The sequence below is a fragment of the Gasterosteus aculeatus genome, chromosome 14 (genome assembly GCF_964276395.1).
Source record: "Gasterosteus aculeatus chromosome 14, fGasAcu3.hap1.1, whole genome shotgun sequence".
NCBI classification, from domain to species: domain Eukaryota; kingdom Metazoa; phylum Chordata; class Actinopteri; order Perciformes; family Gasterosteidae; genus Gasterosteus; species Gasterosteus aculeatus.
In genome coordinates, this window is record NC_135702.1 from 1,520,699 (window position 1) to 1,541,026 (window position 20,328).

The following is a 20,328-nucleotide window of genomic DNA, read 5'->3' on the forward strand; positions in this document are numbered from 1 at the left end:
TGAGGAAATGACTCTACTTCTCTGTAGTGACCAGCAGGGGGCGACTCCTCTGCTCCCATAGATGTCTATGAGGAAATGACTCTACTTCTCTGTAGTGACCAGCAGGGGGCGACTCCTCTGCTCCCATAGACGTCTATGAGGAAATGACTCTACTTCTCTGTGGTGACCAGCAGGGGGCGACTCCTCTGCTCCCATAGACGTCTATGAGAAAATGACTCTACTTCTCTCTTGATTTATTCCCTCAGTAAACATTGTAAACATGAGTTTATGGTCTCAGTCTCTAGTTTCAAGTCTTCTTCAGCACAGCATGATGTTCATTTAGTGAATTATGGTCCACGTAGTCAAACAGACCATAAAGCAGGGGGTGTTTTAGGGCGGGGCTACACAGTGATTGACAGGTCTCTAATAGACCATAACACAGGGGGTATAACCAGCCTGTCATATCCTTCTCTAACCATCATCATAAAGATTTAAAAATACATACATGATTCACATCGTGTGCTTTTATTGTGTGTAATTATGTACATGACACAGATGAAACATTATGCAAAGAGGAAACAGCAAAGCTGCAATTTCAAAGTATACAGGGATGTAAGAAAGCGAGGATCTTCTATACTAATGCATTTAAGCACACTGACATCAGTAATGTACAAATAAACATAACAAAACTCAGAGTGGACGAGACAGACAACAGTGATCCCAAGAACAGAAGAGACATCTCGCTCTAAACAAGTTCAGCCTACTGACATTCTTTCAAACAAATAGTGCAGAGATACTTTCCTAATACAGTCAACAAGGTTTAAAATATCATTAAAAGGTCACATTTACAAGGAACTAATAATAATGGCGATTAAAGAAATGTAACCGTAGGGCGCTGTATCACGTGACAAACCTTTGAGGCCATAGCTCTTGAAAAAGACAATGACGATTATCCAAAAAAATTACAAAAACACGGAAAGACAGTTTGATCGTCACGCAATGTGAATAAAACCATTTTCAGATTTGGTGTTTTTGCTGTAAAATGCAAATCCAGTGCATTCTGTGCAGTGACCAGCAGGGGGCGACTCCTCTGCTCCCATAGACGTCTATGAGGAAATGACTCTACTTCTCTGTAGTGACCAGCAGGGGGCGACTCCTCTGCTCCCATAGACGTCTATGAGGAAATGACTCTACTTCTCTGTAGTGACCAGCAGGGGGCGACTCCTCTGCTCCCATAGACGTCTATGAGGAAATGACTCTACTTCTCTGTAGTGACCAGCAGGGGGCGACTCCTCTGCTCCCATAGACGTCTATGAGGAAACGACTCTACTTCTCTGTAGTGACCAGCAGGGGGCGACTCCTCTGCTCCCATAGACGTCTATGAGGAAATGACTCTACTTCTCTGTAGTGACCAGCAGGGGGCGACTCCTCTGCTCCCATAGACGTCTATGAGGAAATGACTCTACTTCTCTGTAGTGACCAGCAGGGGGCGACTCCTCTGCTCCCATAGACGTCTATGAGGAAATGACTCTACTTCTCTGTAGTGACCAGCAGGGGGCGACTCCTCTGCTCCCATAGACGTCTATGAGGAAATGACTCTACTTCTCTGTAGTGACCAGCAGGGGGCGACTCCTCTGCTCCCATAGACGTCTATGAGGAAATGACTCTACTTCTCTGTAGTGACCAGCAGGGGGCGACTCCTCTGCTCCCATAGACGTCTATGAGGAAACGACTCTACTTCTCTGTAGTGACCAGCAGGGGGCGACTCCTCTGCTCCCATAGACGTCTATGAGGAAACGACTCTACTTCTCTGTAGTGACCAGCAGGGGGCGACTCCTCTGCTCCCATAGACGTCTATGAGGAAATGACTCTACTTCTCTGTAGTGACCAGCAGGGGGCGACTCCTCTGCTCCCATAGACGTCTATGAGGAAATGACTCTACTTCTCTGTAGTGACCAGCAGGGGGCGACTCCTCTGCTCCCATAGACGTCTATGAGGAAATGACTCTACTTCTCTGTAGTGACCAGCAGGGGGCGACTCCTCTGCTCCCATAGACGTCTATGAGGAAATGACTCTACTTCTCTGTAGTGACCAGCAGGGGGCGACTCCTCTGCTCCCATAGACGTCTATGAGGAAATGACTCTACTTCTCTGTAGTGACCAGCAGGGGGCGACTCCTCTGCTCCCATAGACGTCTATGAGGAAATGACTCTACTTCTCTCTGTATTTATTCCCTCAGTAAACATTGTAAACAGTTTATGGTCTCAGTCTCTAGTTTTCTTCAGTCTTCTTCAGCACAACATGATGTTCATTTAGTAGATTATGGTCCATTTGGAGGGACACAGCCCATAAAGCAGAGGGTGCTTTTGGGGCGGGGCTACACGCTGATTGACAGGTCTCTACCAGATGTGTATACAGTCTCTACGTCACTCCCCAAATTCCAGATATTGTAAATTTCTGTTCAGCATTCACCAGCAACGGCCGTAGTCCAAGATGGCGACGGTGAAATTGCAAAAACTCCAGGCTCCAAAGCGGTAGTCAACAAACCCAACGTGGCGTCACATCGACTGCGCCCACTTTGTAGATACAGACCATAAAAAAAGCTTTAAAGACCACCTCTATGTAGAAAACACTGCTCAGTTAAAGAAACACTGGATGAGAAAGAAAAACACAGATATTTTCCTCTGGAGTTGGTGGAGACCAAAAAATGAGCAAAATGTTCTCCTTCAATTTGTTGTGTGGACACAAATAACTCAACGTGAATGACGAGCTGTTCCGTGGTTGCTGGATGTGTAACAGGCCACTTTAGCTAACACATCTTCACGTGATGATGATGATGAGTGTTGTGTTTAAAGGGTTGTTCCGCTGCGCCAAAGGGGTCAAAAAGATGTTAAAACAGTCTCCGTTTCATGAGCAGCGTGTGCTTAGCGTCCATTGGTGCATATCTAAAAATCCTGCAATTTTCTTTCAGATAGTGTAAAACCTCCCTGACGACGATGTGCGAGAGAGGCATGTTGTTTGTATATTTACAACGCGGTGGAAGCAACCGATCCCTCTGTAGCTACACAATCGGCTGCTGACACCAAAAACATCATCTTGTGATTCATAAACGTACACATTGAATATTCACACAAGGCACATTATCTCCTGAGTTTCCTGAGCACAATAACTGGCGGTGTGTCGTCAAACAACCCCTGCTGTATTATTTAAGAGAGAATCTCAAGTTCTGTCCGTGATTGATATTTTAAAAAGTATTTACATCGTGTCTGCGTATGAAATGAAGTTGTAATTAGCCGGGTGGGACTCGGGGTTCGATCTTTAACGAGAGCTCGTAGAGGGTGTCTTCATCCATCACTAGCGTCTTATCCAGGAGGAACTGAGTCACCTGGCGGGAGTAAGAACGTTATATTAATATTACAATAATAATCACTCCCCCGTCATGAATAAGGCATCTTGGTGGACACACCTTGGGCTGGTGCTCTATCCTGTAAGGTGCTTGTTGGAACTGACGGATCTCCCGGATGATGTGAGAGATCTGAGAGGGCAGAGAGGGTTTACAGTGAAGGGTCAGCTGACCGTTAGCTCGCACGGCTAATTTAGCTTCTCCTGTCAAGCTAACGGGGGATAACGAAGGAAGATTTCCCATCAAAATGTATGTTTTTTAACCAGTGCATCTGATTCATTTAGAGAATGGTGAGGGGGGATAAAACATCTGACCATCCTCATCTTGGAGAAGTTCACCAGGCCCTCCTTGGTGAAGTTGGGGGTCCCCTCCTCGATGAAAGCCAGGTCGGTGAGGTACATGCCCAGGTAGGGGACGCACGGCGGGTTGCAGCTGCACAAACACACACGAACACGTCAGTCGGCTTCTAAACCAGCAGATTCAAACTTGCGATGTCAGAGAGCGGTTTACTTCTTCAGCGTCTCCCGTAGATTCTTGAACCTCCCTTCTGACGACACCGTCTTCTGCAGCCGGTCCATCAGGGCCTTGGTCTATGAATCACGAGAAGAACCAGAACAGTGTTGATCCCTCTTAACTCTTAACCCACCTTAACCCTTGAAGGCCGTAACCCTCAAAAAAATTAAGGCTTATCGGCCTTACCCTTAACCCTCATAACTCTAACCCTTAACCCTCATAACTAACCCTTTACCCTCATAACTCTAACCCTTAACCCTAAAACCCCTTAACCCTCATAACTCTAACCCTTAACCCTCATAACTCTAACCCTTAACCCTAAAACCCCTTAACCCTCAACCCTCATAACTCTAACCCTTAACCCTAATACCCCTTAACCCTCATAACTCTAACCCTTAACCCTAAAACCCCTTAACCCTCATAACTAACCCTTAACCCTAAAACCCCTTAACCCTCATAACTCTAACCCTTAACCCTCATAACTCTAACCCTTAACCCTAATACCCCTTAACCCTCATAACTCTAACCCTTAACCCTAAAACCCCTTAACCCTCATAACCAACCCTTAACCCTAAAACCCCTTAACCCTCATAAATCTAAACCTTAACCCTCATAATTCTAACCCTTAACCCCTTAACCCTCATAACTCTAACCCTTAACCCTCATAACTATCCCTTAACCCTTAACCTCTTAACCCTTAACCCTGCATTCTGACCTGCTTGCAGACTTTGGCCCAGGTCTTCTTCAGCCTGTAGATGGCGCTGCGGTTGAGGGCGGAGGTGATCTCCAGCACGCCGTTGTAGTTGTTGAGGCAGCGGCAGATGTCGGCGACGGCGAGCCACTTCTCGATGGCGCCGGCCCTGGAGCCCACGTCAGTGTGGGTCATGATCTGAGACGCCACCAGGTTGCTCATCTGTGGGGTTACAGAGCGTCTGTGACCATTCAAATACGAACCCTGCTGCTTTGTGTGTTACTGTTCATTCTTCTGTGAAAGTGTAAGAAAAAGCTTCACTTCTTTTATATAGAACGGTTGTTTTTAATATTTATTCTACCTAAATTAACATTAAACCAATGATTTGATTTAGAGCTGCAACCACTTAATATTTCCATTGTTTATGTACAATCCACTAATTATTATTTAATTAATTATTTTCTAAATAAACTCTTCACAATGGGTGGAGTTTACGCATTGAAACGTCCTACGTTTTCTACGTCAAGTGAAAAAAACATTAACTTCTGGTTTTAGCGGCCAAATGGGAGAAAGTCCTGTTTGTGCTCCTCATACTGTGGTGTGTATAAGTGTGTATGTGTGTGTACGTATAGGATCAGAACAGGAGGCTCTGGGCTCACGTCGTTGAAATGCTGGCTGGTCTTCATGATGTACGGAGTCCTCTCCGTCTTGTCCACCTTCATCCAGCCCTGACCGAGGAACTCCCTGCAGGGTCACAGCAAAGCGCCTTTTCACAACACGTGTTTCTACTTCATGCAGCTTGAAGTGAGACTTTTTAAACCCACTTCCTTCCTCTGACACCTGTGAAGCCTGCAATGTGTCGACGGGATGGAAAACGCTGCAGAAACTCACACAAAGTTCCAATTCTAAAATATGTTTTTCCTCTTTTCATAACGCGTGTTTGCGTGTGATGATCGTGGGCCGCGTTGGGCGTCCGGGCGGTACTCACTCGTAGGGGATGCCCCTGAACACGATGTGGTCCAGCAGCGTGATCTGCTCGGCCAGCTCCATCGCCGAGAGCGACTCGAAGCACTCGGCCTTCGGGTTCTCCGCCTGCAGGCGGCACCAGTTACAAAGGGACAAAGAAACTAGATGCTCAACGTGCAGCACTGGAAAGACTAACGGGGTTCCTCATGCGTGGAACCCAGCCTGGGACTACGCTACAGGGGCCGGGGGTTCTTACCGCGATGAAGTGGAGGAGGGGACAGCTTCTCTGGAGATAGATTGTTCAAAGAGGCGCTTAAAGACGCATTCACCAAAAGTACTTCAGAGGCACTAAAAGGAGGTACTACTGACCATCTGCAGTATGTCCTCGATCTTCAGCTGAGCATCGTCCTGGTCCTCCTGAGAAAGAGCACTGAGGAGCAAACAGGCAGTCAGTGTACTACTACCACTGTAGTACTACTGGAACAGAACCAAGTACGTTCACTCGAGAACTGGGAACCGCCAAGAAGCGCCGGGAACCGCAAGGTTGGCAGTTCGAGCCCCGGCCGGAGTTTTTATGCAAAATGCACACTAGTGAAGCAGGAATGTTAATCCGGAAACATGAATTAATCCTTTAATTTAAAACATTCATTCATTTTGTACCTTAAGATGTTGGAGGTGGCTTTCCTCTCTTGGGGGAGCAGGTCTGGATCTCGTATCACTTCCTCCAGCAGACAGATGACCCCCATCTTCAGCTCGCTGCTCATGTCAAAGTCCTGGAGGAGCCACACGCACACGCACACACACGCACACACATACACACACACACACACGCACACACACGCACACACACGCACAGATATTATGTCATGCCGACTATGCAGGGAGCATTTCTAAAGGTCAGGGTGTCTGTGAGCAGAGCGCCCTCTACAGGACGTTTACACCAGCTGTCATAACATTAAAACCACAAACTAAATGCAATCAAATTAAAAGAAAAACCTCTTTGGCTCAAACTGGTCTGGGACATTTAATTCAAAGAAACAATACATGAAAAAGACCAAACAAAACTAGAAGGGACCAAATAATATAATGAACCTCCACATCCAGGTACCGAAATAGCCTCTTATATAACTTTTAAAGAAGACCGCAGCCCTTCTTCTTCGGGGGGGGCTGACCTTTCTATGAGCTGGGCAGTGGGGGAAAAGACACCGAGAGCAAAGAGCAGCCAACGACGGACTCCTCCGGCTGTCCTCTCTCCAGGTGCGTGGAGGACAAGTGGGAGGAGTCACCGCGAGGCCTCACCTGCGAGTGCTTGGAGACCCAGTGTCGCAGCACGTTGAGGACTCGGTTGGTCGCGGCTCTGCGGATGATGAACTCCTTGTCGCAGACTTTGTCAGAACCAGTGAAAGCTGGAAGAGAAGAACATGAAGCGGATGTCAAACCGCTTCTGTGGGGGAAGAAACGCGTTCGGGCCAAAGACGGAACAAAAGGGTCCACGCTGAATCGGTTTTGAAAGAACGACATTTTGTGACTCCGTGTGTGCTTTAATTAATAATAGAATACATTCAAGTCACTTTCATGTAAACCGGATTGCTCCATCAGACAAAAACAATCAACTTTGTTGGAACAATGCAAATAAAGAACTAATATTAAATATACTAAAAAGGTCAATAGAATTTAAGTATATGACTTAGTGTTTAACCAGTAGATCATAGTCAGGCTTCAACCCGGCCGTGGTTTAAGAAAGACAGTGTTTGTGTTTTAAAGCCCCACCAGCCTTAAATATTAATAGTTCAATTAACACAAAGACGCCAAAACGAAGCATTTCTGCTTAACTACGTTTTAACTTGAACAGTTCAGTTCAAATCTAAAACTTGTCAGAGTTCTTTGAGTTAAAGAGAAGAAGTAAGAGGACGTAACTAAACACGCATGTGATGTTTTACATGCTTCTCTCCATAGTTTGTCTCAGTGTCCTTGAGCAAGGCACTGAAGCCCCACGGCTTCACAGCAGCACACTGCTCCTTAATCACATCACATGTCATTTATCTGACGCTTTTATCCAAAGCGACTTACAACAAGAACATTTCAACCATCAGGACACAAACTCAGAAGAACAAGAAACAACAAAAGTGCAATTTCATCAAATAAGCCGATGTACAACTTGCTGTAGATAAGAACCATCATAAGTCCAATGTAAGTGCTCCAGTTAGTGTGTTAGTGGAGGTAGAGTGTGAAGAGGTGAAGGCTCTCTGTGGTCCTGATGTCTTCAGAGACCTCGTGGAGTGTTTTGTTCTCAGCGAGGAGGAACGAGCGGTTTATCGCATCTCTCTCTTGATGCACTAGTGTGAAGTCCACTCTTTCATTACTTTAGTTAATTATATTCTGCATTATAACATGAACCTGCATAAAGTGGAGTAGAAGCCATGAAGCAGCATACGGCCGTACTCACCCTGCGAGCTGCCGTGCCCGGCGGCGGCGGTGGCGATGGCGAAGGCCGACGCCGACGACATCGTGCAGCGGGAGTTGTCCCCCGGCGAGACTGTGGGGACCCAGAGACGGTAAAGCGAATAGAACCAGAATAATACAGTGATAGACAGCGTGTGTGTGTGTGTGTGGCGCGTCGAACCTCCCGACTGTCGGTAGCGGAGGTGCCGCGGCGTGGAGGGCGAGCGGCACGGAGACATGTCGCCCGCCTCGACGCCGCCCGGCGAGTCGGGGAAGAACTTGTCCAGAGAGACGGTCTCCAGGACAGCTGTTAGAGGGAGAAGGGAGTGTGTTCAGCCTCTCTGGTACCGATGACGTCATTAACAGAACTACGTAGAAACCGATCTTCTCTCTGGTGGAGGTCTACACTGGACCAGGACTACACGGAGACCGGTTCAGAACCAGTTAAAAGTCTGTTTGGTTTCATTTCATCTTCGGAACCATCCAACTCTGGTGCACCTTCGTCTTGACTCAATAATTAATAATTAATGTCCCTCAATCTGCCATAAAAGGCAGAAAAAATAAGCTGAAAACCATTTGTGACAAAAGATGATCTAAAAATAATCTTCAATAGAACCTTTGCACCTTTGTTCTTTTGTTATTGGCGCGCTCTGCTTTTCACTCCTTTCAACACGTCATTTTACATTCGCTTCGTTTGTCTCCTCGCCCCCTCGCCCCCTCGCCCCCTCGCCCGCTCGCCCCCTCGCCTCCTCGCCTCCTCGCCCCCTCGCCCCCTCGCCCCCTCGCCCCCTCGCCTCCTCGCCTCCTCGCCCCCTCGCCCCCTCGCGGCCTCTAAAGAGCGGCTCTACCAACCCCTGCGGATGCTCCGCCTCAGCTTCCCGCAGAAGGCGTCGATGCGCGGCAGCTCCCCGCCGACGTCCTCCCCGCCGCCGGCCGGGCCGGGCTCCGGCGAGCCGGGGGTCTTGGCGGAGACGGGGGGCGGCGAGGACGAGCCGGAGGCGGGACGGCAGGCGGGCGGCGGAGAGGGGAAGCAGGGGCCGTGGGTGGAGGTGGGCGAGTTGGCTGCGGAGGAGGTGGGCGTGGCAGAGAGGTCCAGGGGGCCGGCTCTCCCGCCCACGGGGGAGCTGAGCGACAGCTTGCGGCAGCGGACGGGGGAGGAGGTGCGGGAGGGGAGGGTGAGGGGCGGCGGGGAGGAGAACTTGCGGCCCAGCCTCGGGGATTTGTTGTTCAGGGGGTCCGTCCCCCACGAGCCCTGGTTGGTGGCGAAGAAGAGCTCCAGAGACCTGAGAGGAAGAGGAGGAGGAAGAGGAGGAGCTGACGTGAGCATCGGTCCCCGAGCGGCCGACCGGACTCTACCTGCCAGCTTATTTACTTGGACTGATCCAGAGCGAGCTGAGTGATCTTCAGACTGTAGTCGGGACAGAGGGACATGATGGACAGACGATCACATGAAAGCTGCTCGATCCTGGGACAGTGACAGCGGGAGGAAGAGGAGGAGGAGGCGGGATGACGGATGAAGAAAGGACGTACAGAAGAACACGCGGAGATGCAGAGATGGAGTGAATGCACGTCACCACGACAAGACATCAGGATGAGACACTGGAGACACGTCCAACCCCCCCACACCCCCGCCTGGTCCTCCCCCGGCTCCTACCTGACGGGGATGGAGGTGAAGGGCTTCTTGTAGATGTCGGCCAGCTTGTCGATGACCACGGCGGCCGTGGTGAAGATGCGGTACGTGTGCAGGAAGGTGTTGAGGAAGTCGATGGAGAGGAAGCGCAGGTCGGTCAGCCGCTCCAGGAGGCGCTCCACGCTGGCGTAGCGGATCTGGGGCACCTTGCAGGAGTTCAGCGTCTTGCTGAAGCAGATGTCCACGTCGTCTTTGTGCAGCCGGGCGTCGGACCTCGAAGGGGAAGGAGGAGAGACGGTTGAGGCCTTTCTGTCGCCAAAACGGCAAAAACCAACGTTATCTTCGTTCTTCGCGGCTGCGAAGCCGAACGTCCTGGGACGAGTTTTCTTACTTGATCATGTGCGGCACCGACACCTTGGAGTTCTCCTCGAACACGCTGGTCATCAGGCCGTTGCACCGGATGTTGTCGATGCACTGACACACACACACACACACACACACACCGTCAGTCCTCTTTTGACCTTCTGACCTTTGACAGCCGGGAGGAGACGTGAGGCCCACCTGGCTGATGTCGCTGGTCCACGCCGCCTTCTCCTGGCGGGAGGGAGCCAGCAGGACGACGGAGAAGGACCCGCCGTCCGGAGGCTCCACCACCACCTTGAACTCCAGGTGGTTGAAGCCCTGACCGGCCGCGTTGTCTGCAGGTGGAGGGAAACATCCCAGCATCAGATGCACCTTTACATTGTTCCTGTTCTGGGTAAATTACCTTTGCCCCCCCCGCCCCTCAGTGATGGCGTGCCTCGGGTACTCACAGTCCTCGTCGCTGGCTTCCAGCTCCTCGATGAGAGTGCACTCGATCAGGGACAGCGTGCCGCCCTGCTGCAGGAGGAAACCAGTCTCTAAACTCTGCCTCGCTTTAAGATATGAAATGCATGGGGGGGGGGGGACGGAGGGGGGGCAGGGGGGGGCGGAACCTTCAGCAGGTGGAGCTTCCCTCCAGATGTCCGCGTGCAGATGAGGAAGTGCTTGGTGAACAGGAAGCACTGCCGCTCGCCCTCTTTCCTCAGGGAGAGCGAGCCCAGGCGCACCTTGCTGAGCATCCCCCGCTCGCTGCTGGACGGCAGCTGGACCAGGGAGCCTGTTCACAGGGGGGGGGGGGGGGTTGTTTAGTAGACGACCCCCCCGAAGCTCTCAAGCATCAATAAAAGCAGCAAAATTGTGATATTCGATCGTTATTCTACGGCTCTTATTTCAACGTTTGGTGCCTTCTAAATTCTGTGTCCTCCTCCTATTCTTCTGAGCTCTGAGGTTTTGCTTCAGGCGGATCTTTGCTGCTGGTTCTGATGATCATACGTGTAAATCAGCAACATACAGCTGAGGCCCGTAGACCCCCACCTGGGCCGGGGGAGCTCACCTTGCCTGACGAAGGTCTGGCTGGTGTCCAGCAGGATGTCACAGCCCTCCACGATCATCCTCTCGATGGCCAGGTTCTTCCTGATGTTCTCGGTGTCGCTGACCTCGTCGTGCATCATCCTGACGACACCAACAATCATCGTCATCATCATCATCATCGTCGTCATCGTCGGCGTCGGCGTCCTCCGTGCGCACACTCACTTGGACAGCTCCTCCAGTTTGGATTTGGCGAACTCGAGGCTCTTGCGCTCCACGTGCTCGTGAGGCGTGTGGGCCAGCAGCTCGTGGAGCGTGATGATGTAGCGGGGGATCTGCGGCGGGAGGAAACACGTCTGAGGGGCGGCCGCTTCGCGTTCACTGAGTTCGTGCGATAACGGACGTCGTTAGCGAACATGAGACACAAGCGTCACTTCAGCTGTGAAAATACTCAACCGCAAGTAAAATATAGATTCAAAACTGTGTCAGAAAACGTACTTGAAGTACGACAAAATACTGCAGTAAAATGCTTTTGTTTTACATGTGATTGTGCTGCGCCGCGTGTACTGCTCCTGAAGTACCTGGAACATGGGGTACGTGAGGAAGGTCTCCAGCATGCGGCCCTCACACGCTGCGTTGGACTCGTACTGCTTCAGCAGCTTGTCGAAGTCCCGGTTCTGTTTGCAGTTGGCCAGAACCTGCAGGCTGTACTGGTGGTTCCGCACAAACTCCTGGTAGATGTTCAGCATCGGCAGCAGGATGTCGAACAGGTCGGCTACGAAAACGCACAGAGAGAACGCGGGGTGAAAGGTCATAATACTGAACGTCACGAGACGAGGAATAAGGAGCAGAGATGATGTGAGATCATTTATGGAGGACACCTCAGTGTGTGAAATACAGGGTCGACTCTCCACACCTCCTCAATGACTACGAGGGGGGTCGAGGGGGGGGGGGTCTCCAAAAATTGCAAGAGAGTTTTTTGACAGTCACGTTCTCATAGAGGTCTACGGGACCGGAGGAGCTGCCCCCTGCTGGTCACTACGGAGGCGGCGGCCTCGGTATTTCACACACTGCTTAGAGCAGCTCCTCGTGCGGTTGTGGTCGGTTCTGCAGGACTGACCCAGGACCAGCGTGGGCCAGTTGGCGATCCGAGCTTTGAGACCCTGGTGGAAGATCTCGTGCAGGAACATGATGGTCTCGCTGGAGGAGGAGAGGCATTCTCAGTGTGACCGTGAGGTGGATGAAGGAAACACACTCGCGTGTAGAATAAGAACCTGTTCAGGAACACGGTGCTGACGTCGTCGTGGCTGATGGGCGGCTTCTTGGAGCTGGCCGCCATGCGGAGCGGCCGCAGGAAGCAGTTGACCAGGATGGACAGCTGGTGGACGTACTCCGTCTCCGCCTCCACCATGTTGAAGACGATCTGGTTCCTCTTCCTCATGCTCTCGGCGTGCGGCGAGCTGATGTAGTCCTGGACGATGATCTTCCACCTCCTCCGGCACAGCCAGCCGCGCATGAAGCTCTGCACCTGCACGCCGGCGGCACGCTTAGGCCTCCGTCCCTCACACCCCCCCCGGCCCCCCCAACACGCTGCGACCATTTACCTTCTTGATCTTTTTGATGTCGGGGTCTTCCTCCTCCGGGTTGAGCTGCTGAGGCTGCATCCTGCCCTTGGTTTTGTTCACCACGACGATCTGCCGGCACGGAGGTTCAGATTATGGATTTAATAAGTTACAACATTCTATGATATCGAGACTCGTAATAAAGTAACACACACACACACACACACACACACACACGCACACACACGCACACACACACACGCACACACACACCTCGGCCTTGAGCCTCTCGATCTCGGCGTCCTGGTCCTCCAGCTGAGTGCGCAGCTGATTGGCTGCGATCTTCTCCGTCTCCATGATCTGCACCAGGTGGATGTACTTCTGCATCAGGATCTCACGCTCGATGATGATGTCAGAGTAACTGAGGGGGGGGGGGGGGGGGCGCGTTAGGACGTCGTAGTCACGAACTAGACTTTTCTGGTCACTTTGAAAAAGGTAATTTTAAAAAAAGGGCTTTTCATTTGGTGCTACTCTCTCGTCTCCCCGGTAACCGAGGGACGTCTACCCCCCTCTAAGCCTTCAACGGAGACTTTGTCTTTATTAGCGTAATGCAGTCGTTACATAAGTTACAAATGTCATTTTCCCTTCTAATAATCGTGGTGTTAGCGGCAGAAAACTGGCTCCACGTTGACAAACTGCAACACCTTCATACTCGTATTGTCATAAAAACAGCATTAATACAACAAACATCACTGCTGTTCGACACTTTTTTTGTGTACTTTTCAGTGGGCGGATTACAAAGCACATTTACCCAAGTGAAGTACTACGACGTCAAAACTGTACGGAAGTACTTGATTATTTTAAAGTTCCACTTCACTACATTTCTGAGAAAGATTTTTACTGCAGTAACAATTCTAAAATAGCAGTTATTAGTGTTACAGAGCTTATTATGTTGCAGTACTACTAGTAATCTACCCAGTACTACTACTACTACTACTACTACACACAAATGGTTACTCAATGACAAACTCAACATGCAAATACTTTGTTACCAATAAAAAGACTATTCTATAATAGTCGAGCTGCTCTGCAGCGACTCATTGTGCTTTTATTATTGAATATTTGCTTTAAATTCAGGACTTAATGGAGTATTTTTCGTCATGCAGATAATAAACAGGCGGGAATAGAGATCAAGTCAGTGATGTAACCAGAGCGCCACTCCAGCACCAGTGTGACCTAAATGTGAACCGCTGCGAGCAGAACGCACGCACACGCGCACACACACACGCACACGTTAAGCACTTTATGCCACATGTGCATCAGCAGCAAGTAGAAACGCTGTTATTTTACACCTTAAAACACGAAAGATGACTTTGTGTGAAATGAATTAAATGTTGTGACATTCAGTGTAAAAATGTCTCCTGTGATATTATTATTATTATTATGTCAGAGCAGCGTGTTCTCGCAGTAGTTTCTGATACTTTGTGCACAGTGGTTCCCAACATCGGGGTCGGGCCCCTCCAAAGGGTCACCGGATGATTCTGAGGGGTCGGGAGACGACTCTTGGGAGGGGAGTCAGAGTTACGTACTTCCCCCGTTGATGCAGTGACCCCCGACCCCCCCGGACGTACCTGGCCTGCTGGATGCACTCCACCCACTCGTTGCAGTCCGACTCCTCCTCCGACCGCAGCTCCAACGGCTTCTGTCCATCGTGGCCGAAGATCACCAGGAAGTAGTGCTGCGCAGGGAAAGCAACCAATCGATCAATAAATCAATCAAACTTCACTTCAGACTCAGAGTCCAGATGAGTAAAGACTACAAACACACACACACACACACACAGTGAAACATCTGGGAATCTTTGACTGTATTTTCTTAATTGTGACTAAAATGCAGGAAAATGTTGGGAAAATTTCCCCAAAACGTCTGATTTGAGTCTCAGATTCCTTCAGGCAGCGTTGTGATGTCCACCTCCACCGCTGAGCCCCCCCCCACCCGGCCCCCCCCGGCCCCCCCGGCCCCCCTCTGTGATGTAATCTGGCCTGAACGAGCTTTGCTCTGATTATCGGGCTACTTTATTATTAACTGCAGAGGATTACGCTGCTCAGAAGACTCAGAGGGACCAGCCGGAGGCCTCCGGCCGTCTATGAAATGATGAAGATGAAGGTGAGCGGTAACCTAGGTGACCCAACTGTCATCGCAGCTCGTCATCAGCGTCGGAGATCTGATTAAGTGACTTACAGTTAAAAGATAAAAGAGATTAAAGTAATGTTGAGAAATGCTTCAATCTTCGGAGTAAATGTGAAATCATCCAAAGGAACAAAAGCTCACGCAACAAATAAAACATTATTTCATTTGAAGGTCGGAATCGAACACATGACAGAGAAAAAGACAGAAAACACGTTTTATATTCCACCGTAACACAGATGCAAAACCAGGATTATGTTTTAATAATTAACAATGAATCACCTGCTGCAACATTAAAGCTCATTTAGCCGTGTTGTTGTTAACCTGGAGGACATATTTTATGTGCCACGGAAAGCACATGTATGTGGATGTAGACGTGTTGATGCTCTGCAGCAGCTTCGTGTCAATAACAAGAGCTTTTATTTGTCTTGATTCCATTTATTGATTTAGCAAAACCAACCGGCCTTTTTATTTTGTTTCCTTTGTAAGATCGATCCTGCAATAAATAACTTTAACTCACACATTCTGCACAATGTTTGAACACAACGCAAGCGTCTCACACCAAATGACACAAGCAGACGAGAAAATATCATTATTTGATCACCACACGCCGAAGACTCCACAGATCACGTGATATTTGTTCCCAACGACCTGCAGATGAATAAACGAGTGGAACTACAGATGTGTGAGACATGAGGACACGTGTCCTTCTAGCTTTCTACTCTCCATCACAACGTCTGACCTCGCGTTTGCCCCGGAGGCAAGAGGAGGCCGGGAGAGCGGCGCGACACACTGGACCACAGAGAGGCTTAAGGGCCCGTGTGTGCGTTAGTGTGTGTGCGTTAGTGTGTGTGTCTGTCTGTGTGTTACATAACCGCCAGGGCTCGCTCAGCTCCTCGCACTGCTAATGCAGCTTCCACGGCCACGAGCCGCTTTAAGCTGCAGGATAACAATGAGGGACGGGGGGGATCTCAAAGAATATGTGTAAGACTGTGTGCTTAATATAAAATACTCGTATATATAATAGATAAATAAATCCTTTATGGTAGAATCTCTGCGTTAATCTGAAGAATACTTTGGGTGTAAAACGAGCGTCTGATACAAACTACAGCCGTGTGTAAGAAACGGAATCAGGTTTTATTGCACTGATTCATCTCATCAGTAGAAACCAACAGGCCCAATGCGACACATTGCTGGTTTTGCACTTTTCTTGTTGTAGAGATGGGGGGGGGGGGGGGGGGGGGGGGTAATGTGCATAGAGAACGAAGAATAACAGGTTAGAGACAGTTGTTCTACTATTATGTAACCACACATTCATGTCTCCAACCAGGTTCAGACAGTACGTTTAGAATAGAGGAACAGGACACACACACACACACACACACACACACACACACACACACACACACACACACACGCGGCTTCAGGACATCCCCACACCTTCACTCCCACAGGTGGACGTTTCCGACCCAGGGAGCCGGTTGGGCATCAAACAGGTGCACACATTCATCAGTCGGCAGGTGTGTGGAGCCGGTGTGCAGACAGTGGCTGTGGGCTAAAGGCTGTTAGCACAGCGGCGCTAGCTGCAAACACAGAATGGCCCCGTTTTATGAGACAATATATATATATATCTAGATTGTTTTCTATAACTGCAAGAGTGAAGCTGTCAAACGTTGAGAATGTACTCATTTATTATTCACCTATTTCACGCTTCTAAATGTCTCTGCGCGGATGAAAATTTCCGTTAAATAGATTTTTTGTAACTTTCTTTTATCTGCAGCGGTTTTGCAGCTTTAAAGAGGCGCCGCATCAAGCAGACGAGTCCGTCAGAGGTTACCGGTGAAGTCAGTGGAGCATTTAGCAGAGAGGGTGGAGACCCAAACAAAGCGAAAAGAGGGAGAATGTCCATGACTTCCATTCTTCAGGTGAATGAATGAAGAGTCTCCTGCTGATGTTCCGCTGCACATGAGGAGCCTCCTTTAGGAGGTGATGCTGTAATCTGATGATGTGTAAATGTCGTGTTTAAAGCTCTGCTGCACCTTTAAGTTTGACTCCTCCTCACACGAACATCAGCACCGTCGGCAAAGACTACAAAGAGACACCACATGACTACAAAGAGACAAAACGTGACTACAAAGAGACACCACGTGACTACAAAGAGACAAAACATGACTGCAAAGAGACACCACTGTCACGGTGTGGTTCACTTCCTGTCTTATTTTGTAGTTTTCTGCCACTCGTGTCCCCGGGTAACTTCACTTCCTGCCTTGTCTCGTCATCCTCTGTGTTCGTCTAATAGTTTCCACCTGTGTCCAATCACCTGCACCTCCCTTGTGTATTTAAGCCATGTGTCTCTTGTGTCACTTGTCGCGTCATTGTCTTTCGTCTCACATGTTGCCTGCTGGTTTTCCTCCCGGTTCCTGTGTTTTTGACCCTTTTGACTATTAAAGTCTTTTGTTTCCCGCAAGTCTGCGTCTGAGTCCTGCCTTCCACCCCCAACCCTGACAGAATGACGCGACCAAAGAAGGGCTCAGCAGACCCGCTGCCAGACTACGGTCCGGACTACCTGGACGTAAGGAGTCCCTTCTGGCAGCGGAAAACAAACTGTGTTTTTGGTCCCAGGAGCTATCAGCTCGCCTGCCTCGAGCTCCGGGACCTCCTTAACCCTAGGAGGAGCAAGCGGAAGAAGCGATCTCCCGTTCCCGCTGGGCCGCCGCAGCGATCTCCCGTTCCCGCTGGGCCGCCGCAGCGATCTCCCGTTCCCGCTGGGCCGCCGCAGCGATCTCCCGTTCCCGCTGGGCCGCCGCAGCGATCTCCCGTTCCCGCTGGGCCGCCGCAGCGATCTCCCGTTCCCGCTGGGCCGCCCCGACTCTCACCCATGCCCCCGACCCGACCAGTTCCGGCCCCACGCTCCATGCCCCCGACCCGACCAGTTCCGGCCCCACGCTCCATGCCCCCGACCCGACCAGTTCCGGCCCCACGCTCCATGCCCCCGACCCGACCAGTTCCGGCCCCACGCTCCATGCCCCCGACCCGACCAGTACCGGCCCCACGCTCCATGCCCCCGACCCGACCAGTACCGGCCCCACGCTCCATGCCCCCGACCCGACCAGTACCGGCCCCACGCTCCATGCCCCCGACCCGACCAGTACCGGCCCCACGCTCCATGCCCCCGACCCAACCAGTACCGGCCCCACGCTCCATGCCCCCGACCCGGCCAGTACCGGCCCCACGCTCCATGCCCCCGACCCGGCCAGTACCGGCCCCACACTCCATGCCCCCGACCCGGCCAGTCCCCGCTCCGAGACTCAGGCTCCCTCCCTCCCATCCCATGGTCCTCTCCCACCCTTCCGTTGGTGATTTGAGGGCCGTCTGGGATCCGGCCCTTGAGGGGGGGGCTACGGGGGGGGTTATGGGGGGGGCTGAGCCGCCGCAGACTACGGAGTTGTTCCATGTCCCCGAGCTGGAGCAGACTGGGGAGTTGTTCCGTGTCCCCGAGCTGGAGCAGACTGCGGAGGTGTTCCGTGTCCCCGAGCTGGAGCAGACTGCGGAGGTGTTCCGTGTCCCCGAGCTGGAGCAGACTGCGGAGGTGTTCCGTGTCCCCGGGCTGGAGCAGACTGCGGAGGTGTTCCGTGTCCCCGAGCTGGAGCAGACTGCGGAGGTGTTCCGTGTCCCCGAGCTGGAGCAGACTGCGGAGGTGTTCCGTGTCCCCGAGCTGGAGCAGACTGCGGAGGTGTTCCGTGTCCCCGAGCTGGAGCAGACTGCGGAGGTGTTCCGTGTCCCCGAGCTGGAGCAGACTGCGGAGGTTTCCCGTGTCCCCGAGCTGGACCTCACTACGGAGGTTTCCCGTGTCCCCGAGCCGGACCTCACTACGGAGGTTTCCCGTGTCCCCGAGCCGACGACGACTACTACCCCGGACGTTTCCCGTGTCTCCGAGCTGCCGACGACGACTACTAACCCGGACGTTTCCCGTGTCCCCGAGCTGCCGACGACGACTACTAACCCGGACGTTTCCCGTGTCCCCGAGCTGCCGACGACGACTACTAACCCGGACGTTTCCCGTGTCCCCGAGCTGCCGACGACGACTACTAACCCGGACGTTTCCCGTGTCCCCGAGCTGCCGACGACGACTACTAACCCGGACGTTTCCCGTGTCCCCGAGCTGCCGACGACGACTACTAACCCGGACGTTTCCCGTGTCCCCGAGCTGCCGACGACGACTACTACCCCGGACGTTTCCCGTTTCTCAGAGCCTGCCATTCCTGAGACGTTCCGTGCCCTGTGGTCACCGCTCCGGAACCGGCGAAAGGACCGCCCGCCGGGCCGACCCCCAGAGGCTCCCCGCTCGTCTGGCCGCCCGCCGGGCCGACCCCCAGAGGCTCCCCGCTCGTCTGGCCGCCCGCTGGGCCGCCCGCCAGAGTTTCCAGGGTGGTCCGACCAACGTCTCTGGTTTCCCTCCCCACCCACCCCTTGTTCGCTCTAGTGTTGGCCGTCTGGAATTCGGCCCTTAAGGGGGGGGTACTGTCACGGTGTGGTTCACTTCCTGTCTTATTTTGTAGTTTTCTGCCACTCGTGTCCCCGGGTAACTTCACTTCCTGCCTTGTCTCGTCATCCCCTGTGTTCGTCTAATAGTTTCCACCTGTGTCCAATCACCTGCACCTCCCTTGTGTATTTAAGCCATGTGTCTCTTGTGTCACTTGTCGCGTCATTGTCTTTCGTCTCACATGTTGCCTGCTGGTTTTCCTCCCGGTTCCTGTGTTTTTGACCCTTTTGACTATTAAAGTCTTTTGTTTCCCGCAAGTCTGCGTCTGAGTCCTGCCTTCCACCCCCAACCCTGACAACCACATGACTGCAAAGACACAGCGTGACTACAAAGAGACAAAACGTGACTACAAAGAGACACCACATGACTACAAAGAGACACCACGTGACTACAAAGAGACACCACATGACTACAAAGAGACACCACGTGACTACAAAGAGACACCACGTGACTACAAAGAGACACCACGTGACTACAAAGAGACACCACGTGACTACAAAGAGACAGCACGTGACTACAAAGAGACAGCACGTGACTGCAAAGAGACAGCACGTGACTGCAAAGAGACAGCACGTGACTGCAAAGAGACAGCACGTGACTGCAAAGAGACAGCACGTGACTGCAAAGAGACAGCGTGACTACAAAGACAGAGTGACTACAAAGAGAAAAAACTACCAAAATGAGGTAGAAACAATCCGAAACGACGACACAAAGATGAAAAACAGCCAGAAAGAGACGATAAACTACCAAGAGGGGACACAACATAATCAAGACAGACATAACACAACAGCAAAGAGATGACATGAAAATTATTTATAAATTTGTCAAGAATAGACGAGTTCTACGTGAGAATCGGCCGCTTTTCTATGTTATGTAGTTCTGTATATTAATTATAATTATTAATTGTTGGGACGTCACACATAGAAATTCAGAACAACCAAAGAGACACAAAGTGACTCAGAGACACGGACGTAGCACAGAGAGGTCTCTTCTTCTCAGCCTGATGCTGCTCAAAGACCTTACA

At 51.2% G+C, this 20,328-nt stretch overlaps 1 protein-coding gene across 11 annotated transcripts in view; it reads right to left on the bottom strand.

Annotated features, from left to right (window-relative positions):
- Nucleotides 1–488: 488 nt before the first annotated feature.
- Nucleotides 489–20,328, bottom strand: part of rasgrf2a (Ras protein-specific guanine nucleotide-releasing factor 2a) — a 21,930-nt gene continuing 2,090 nt past the window's right edge. For 2 of the 11 annotated variants that reach the window (XM_078088732.1, XM_078088741.1), the window contains exons 2-28: nucleotides 14,206–14,312; nucleotides 12,848–12,995; nucleotides 12,617–12,706; nucleotides 12,287–12,540; nucleotides 12,133–12,212; nucleotides 11,594–11,787; nucleotides 11,238–11,347; nucleotides 11,038–11,156; nucleotides 10,598–10,761; nucleotides 10,436–10,502; nucleotides 10,185–10,321; nucleotides 10,015–10,097; nucleotides 9,648–9,896; nucleotides 9,366–9,458; nucleotides 8,846–9,276; nucleotides 7,998–8,300; nucleotides 6,851–6,957; nucleotides 6,212–6,324; nucleotides 5,921–5,981; nucleotides 5,808–5,837; nucleotides 5,574–5,677; nucleotides 5,245–5,329; nucleotides 4,610–4,807; nucleotides 3,892–3,971; nucleotides 3,696–3,813; nucleotides 3,445–3,513; nucleotides 489–3,363 (exon numbers count right to left, since the gene is read on the bottom strand). In XM_078088732.1, the coding sequence (XP_077944858.1) occupies nucleotides 3,268–3,363; nucleotides 3,445–3,513; nucleotides 3,696–3,813; nucleotides 3,892–3,971; nucleotides 4,610–4,807; nucleotides 5,245–5,329; nucleotides 5,574–5,677; nucleotides 5,808–5,837; nucleotides 5,921–5,981; nucleotides 6,212–6,324; nucleotides 6,851–6,957; nucleotides 7,998–8,300; nucleotides 8,846–9,276; nucleotides 9,366–9,458; nucleotides 9,648–9,896; nucleotides 10,015–10,097; nucleotides 10,185–10,321; nucleotides 10,436–10,502; nucleotides 10,598–10,761; nucleotides 11,038–11,156; nucleotides 11,238–11,347; nucleotides 11,594–11,787; nucleotides 12,133–12,212; nucleotides 12,287–12,540; nucleotides 12,617–12,706; nucleotides 12,848–12,995; nucleotides 14,206–14,312 (3,690 nt within the window). In that variant the 3' untranslated portion in view covers nucleotides 489–3,267. The remainder of the gene's footprint in view (nucleotides 3,364–3,444; nucleotides 3,514–3,695; nucleotides 3,814–3,891; nucleotides 3,972–4,609; nucleotides 4,808–5,244; nucleotides 5,330–5,573; nucleotides 5,678–5,807; nucleotides 5,838–5,920; nucleotides 5,982–6,211; nucleotides 6,325–6,850; nucleotides 6,958–7,997; nucleotides 8,301–8,845; nucleotides 9,277–9,365; nucleotides 9,459–9,647; nucleotides 9,897–10,014; nucleotides 10,098–10,184; nucleotides 10,322–10,435; nucleotides 10,503–10,597; nucleotides 10,762–11,037; nucleotides 11,157–11,237; nucleotides 11,348–11,593; nucleotides 11,788–12,132; nucleotides 12,213–12,286; nucleotides 12,541–12,616; nucleotides 12,707–12,847; nucleotides 12,996–14,205; nucleotides 14,313–20,328) is intronic. The other 9 variants (XM_078088735.1, XM_078088733.1, XM_078088739.1 and 6 more) reach the window with 9 other exon arrangements.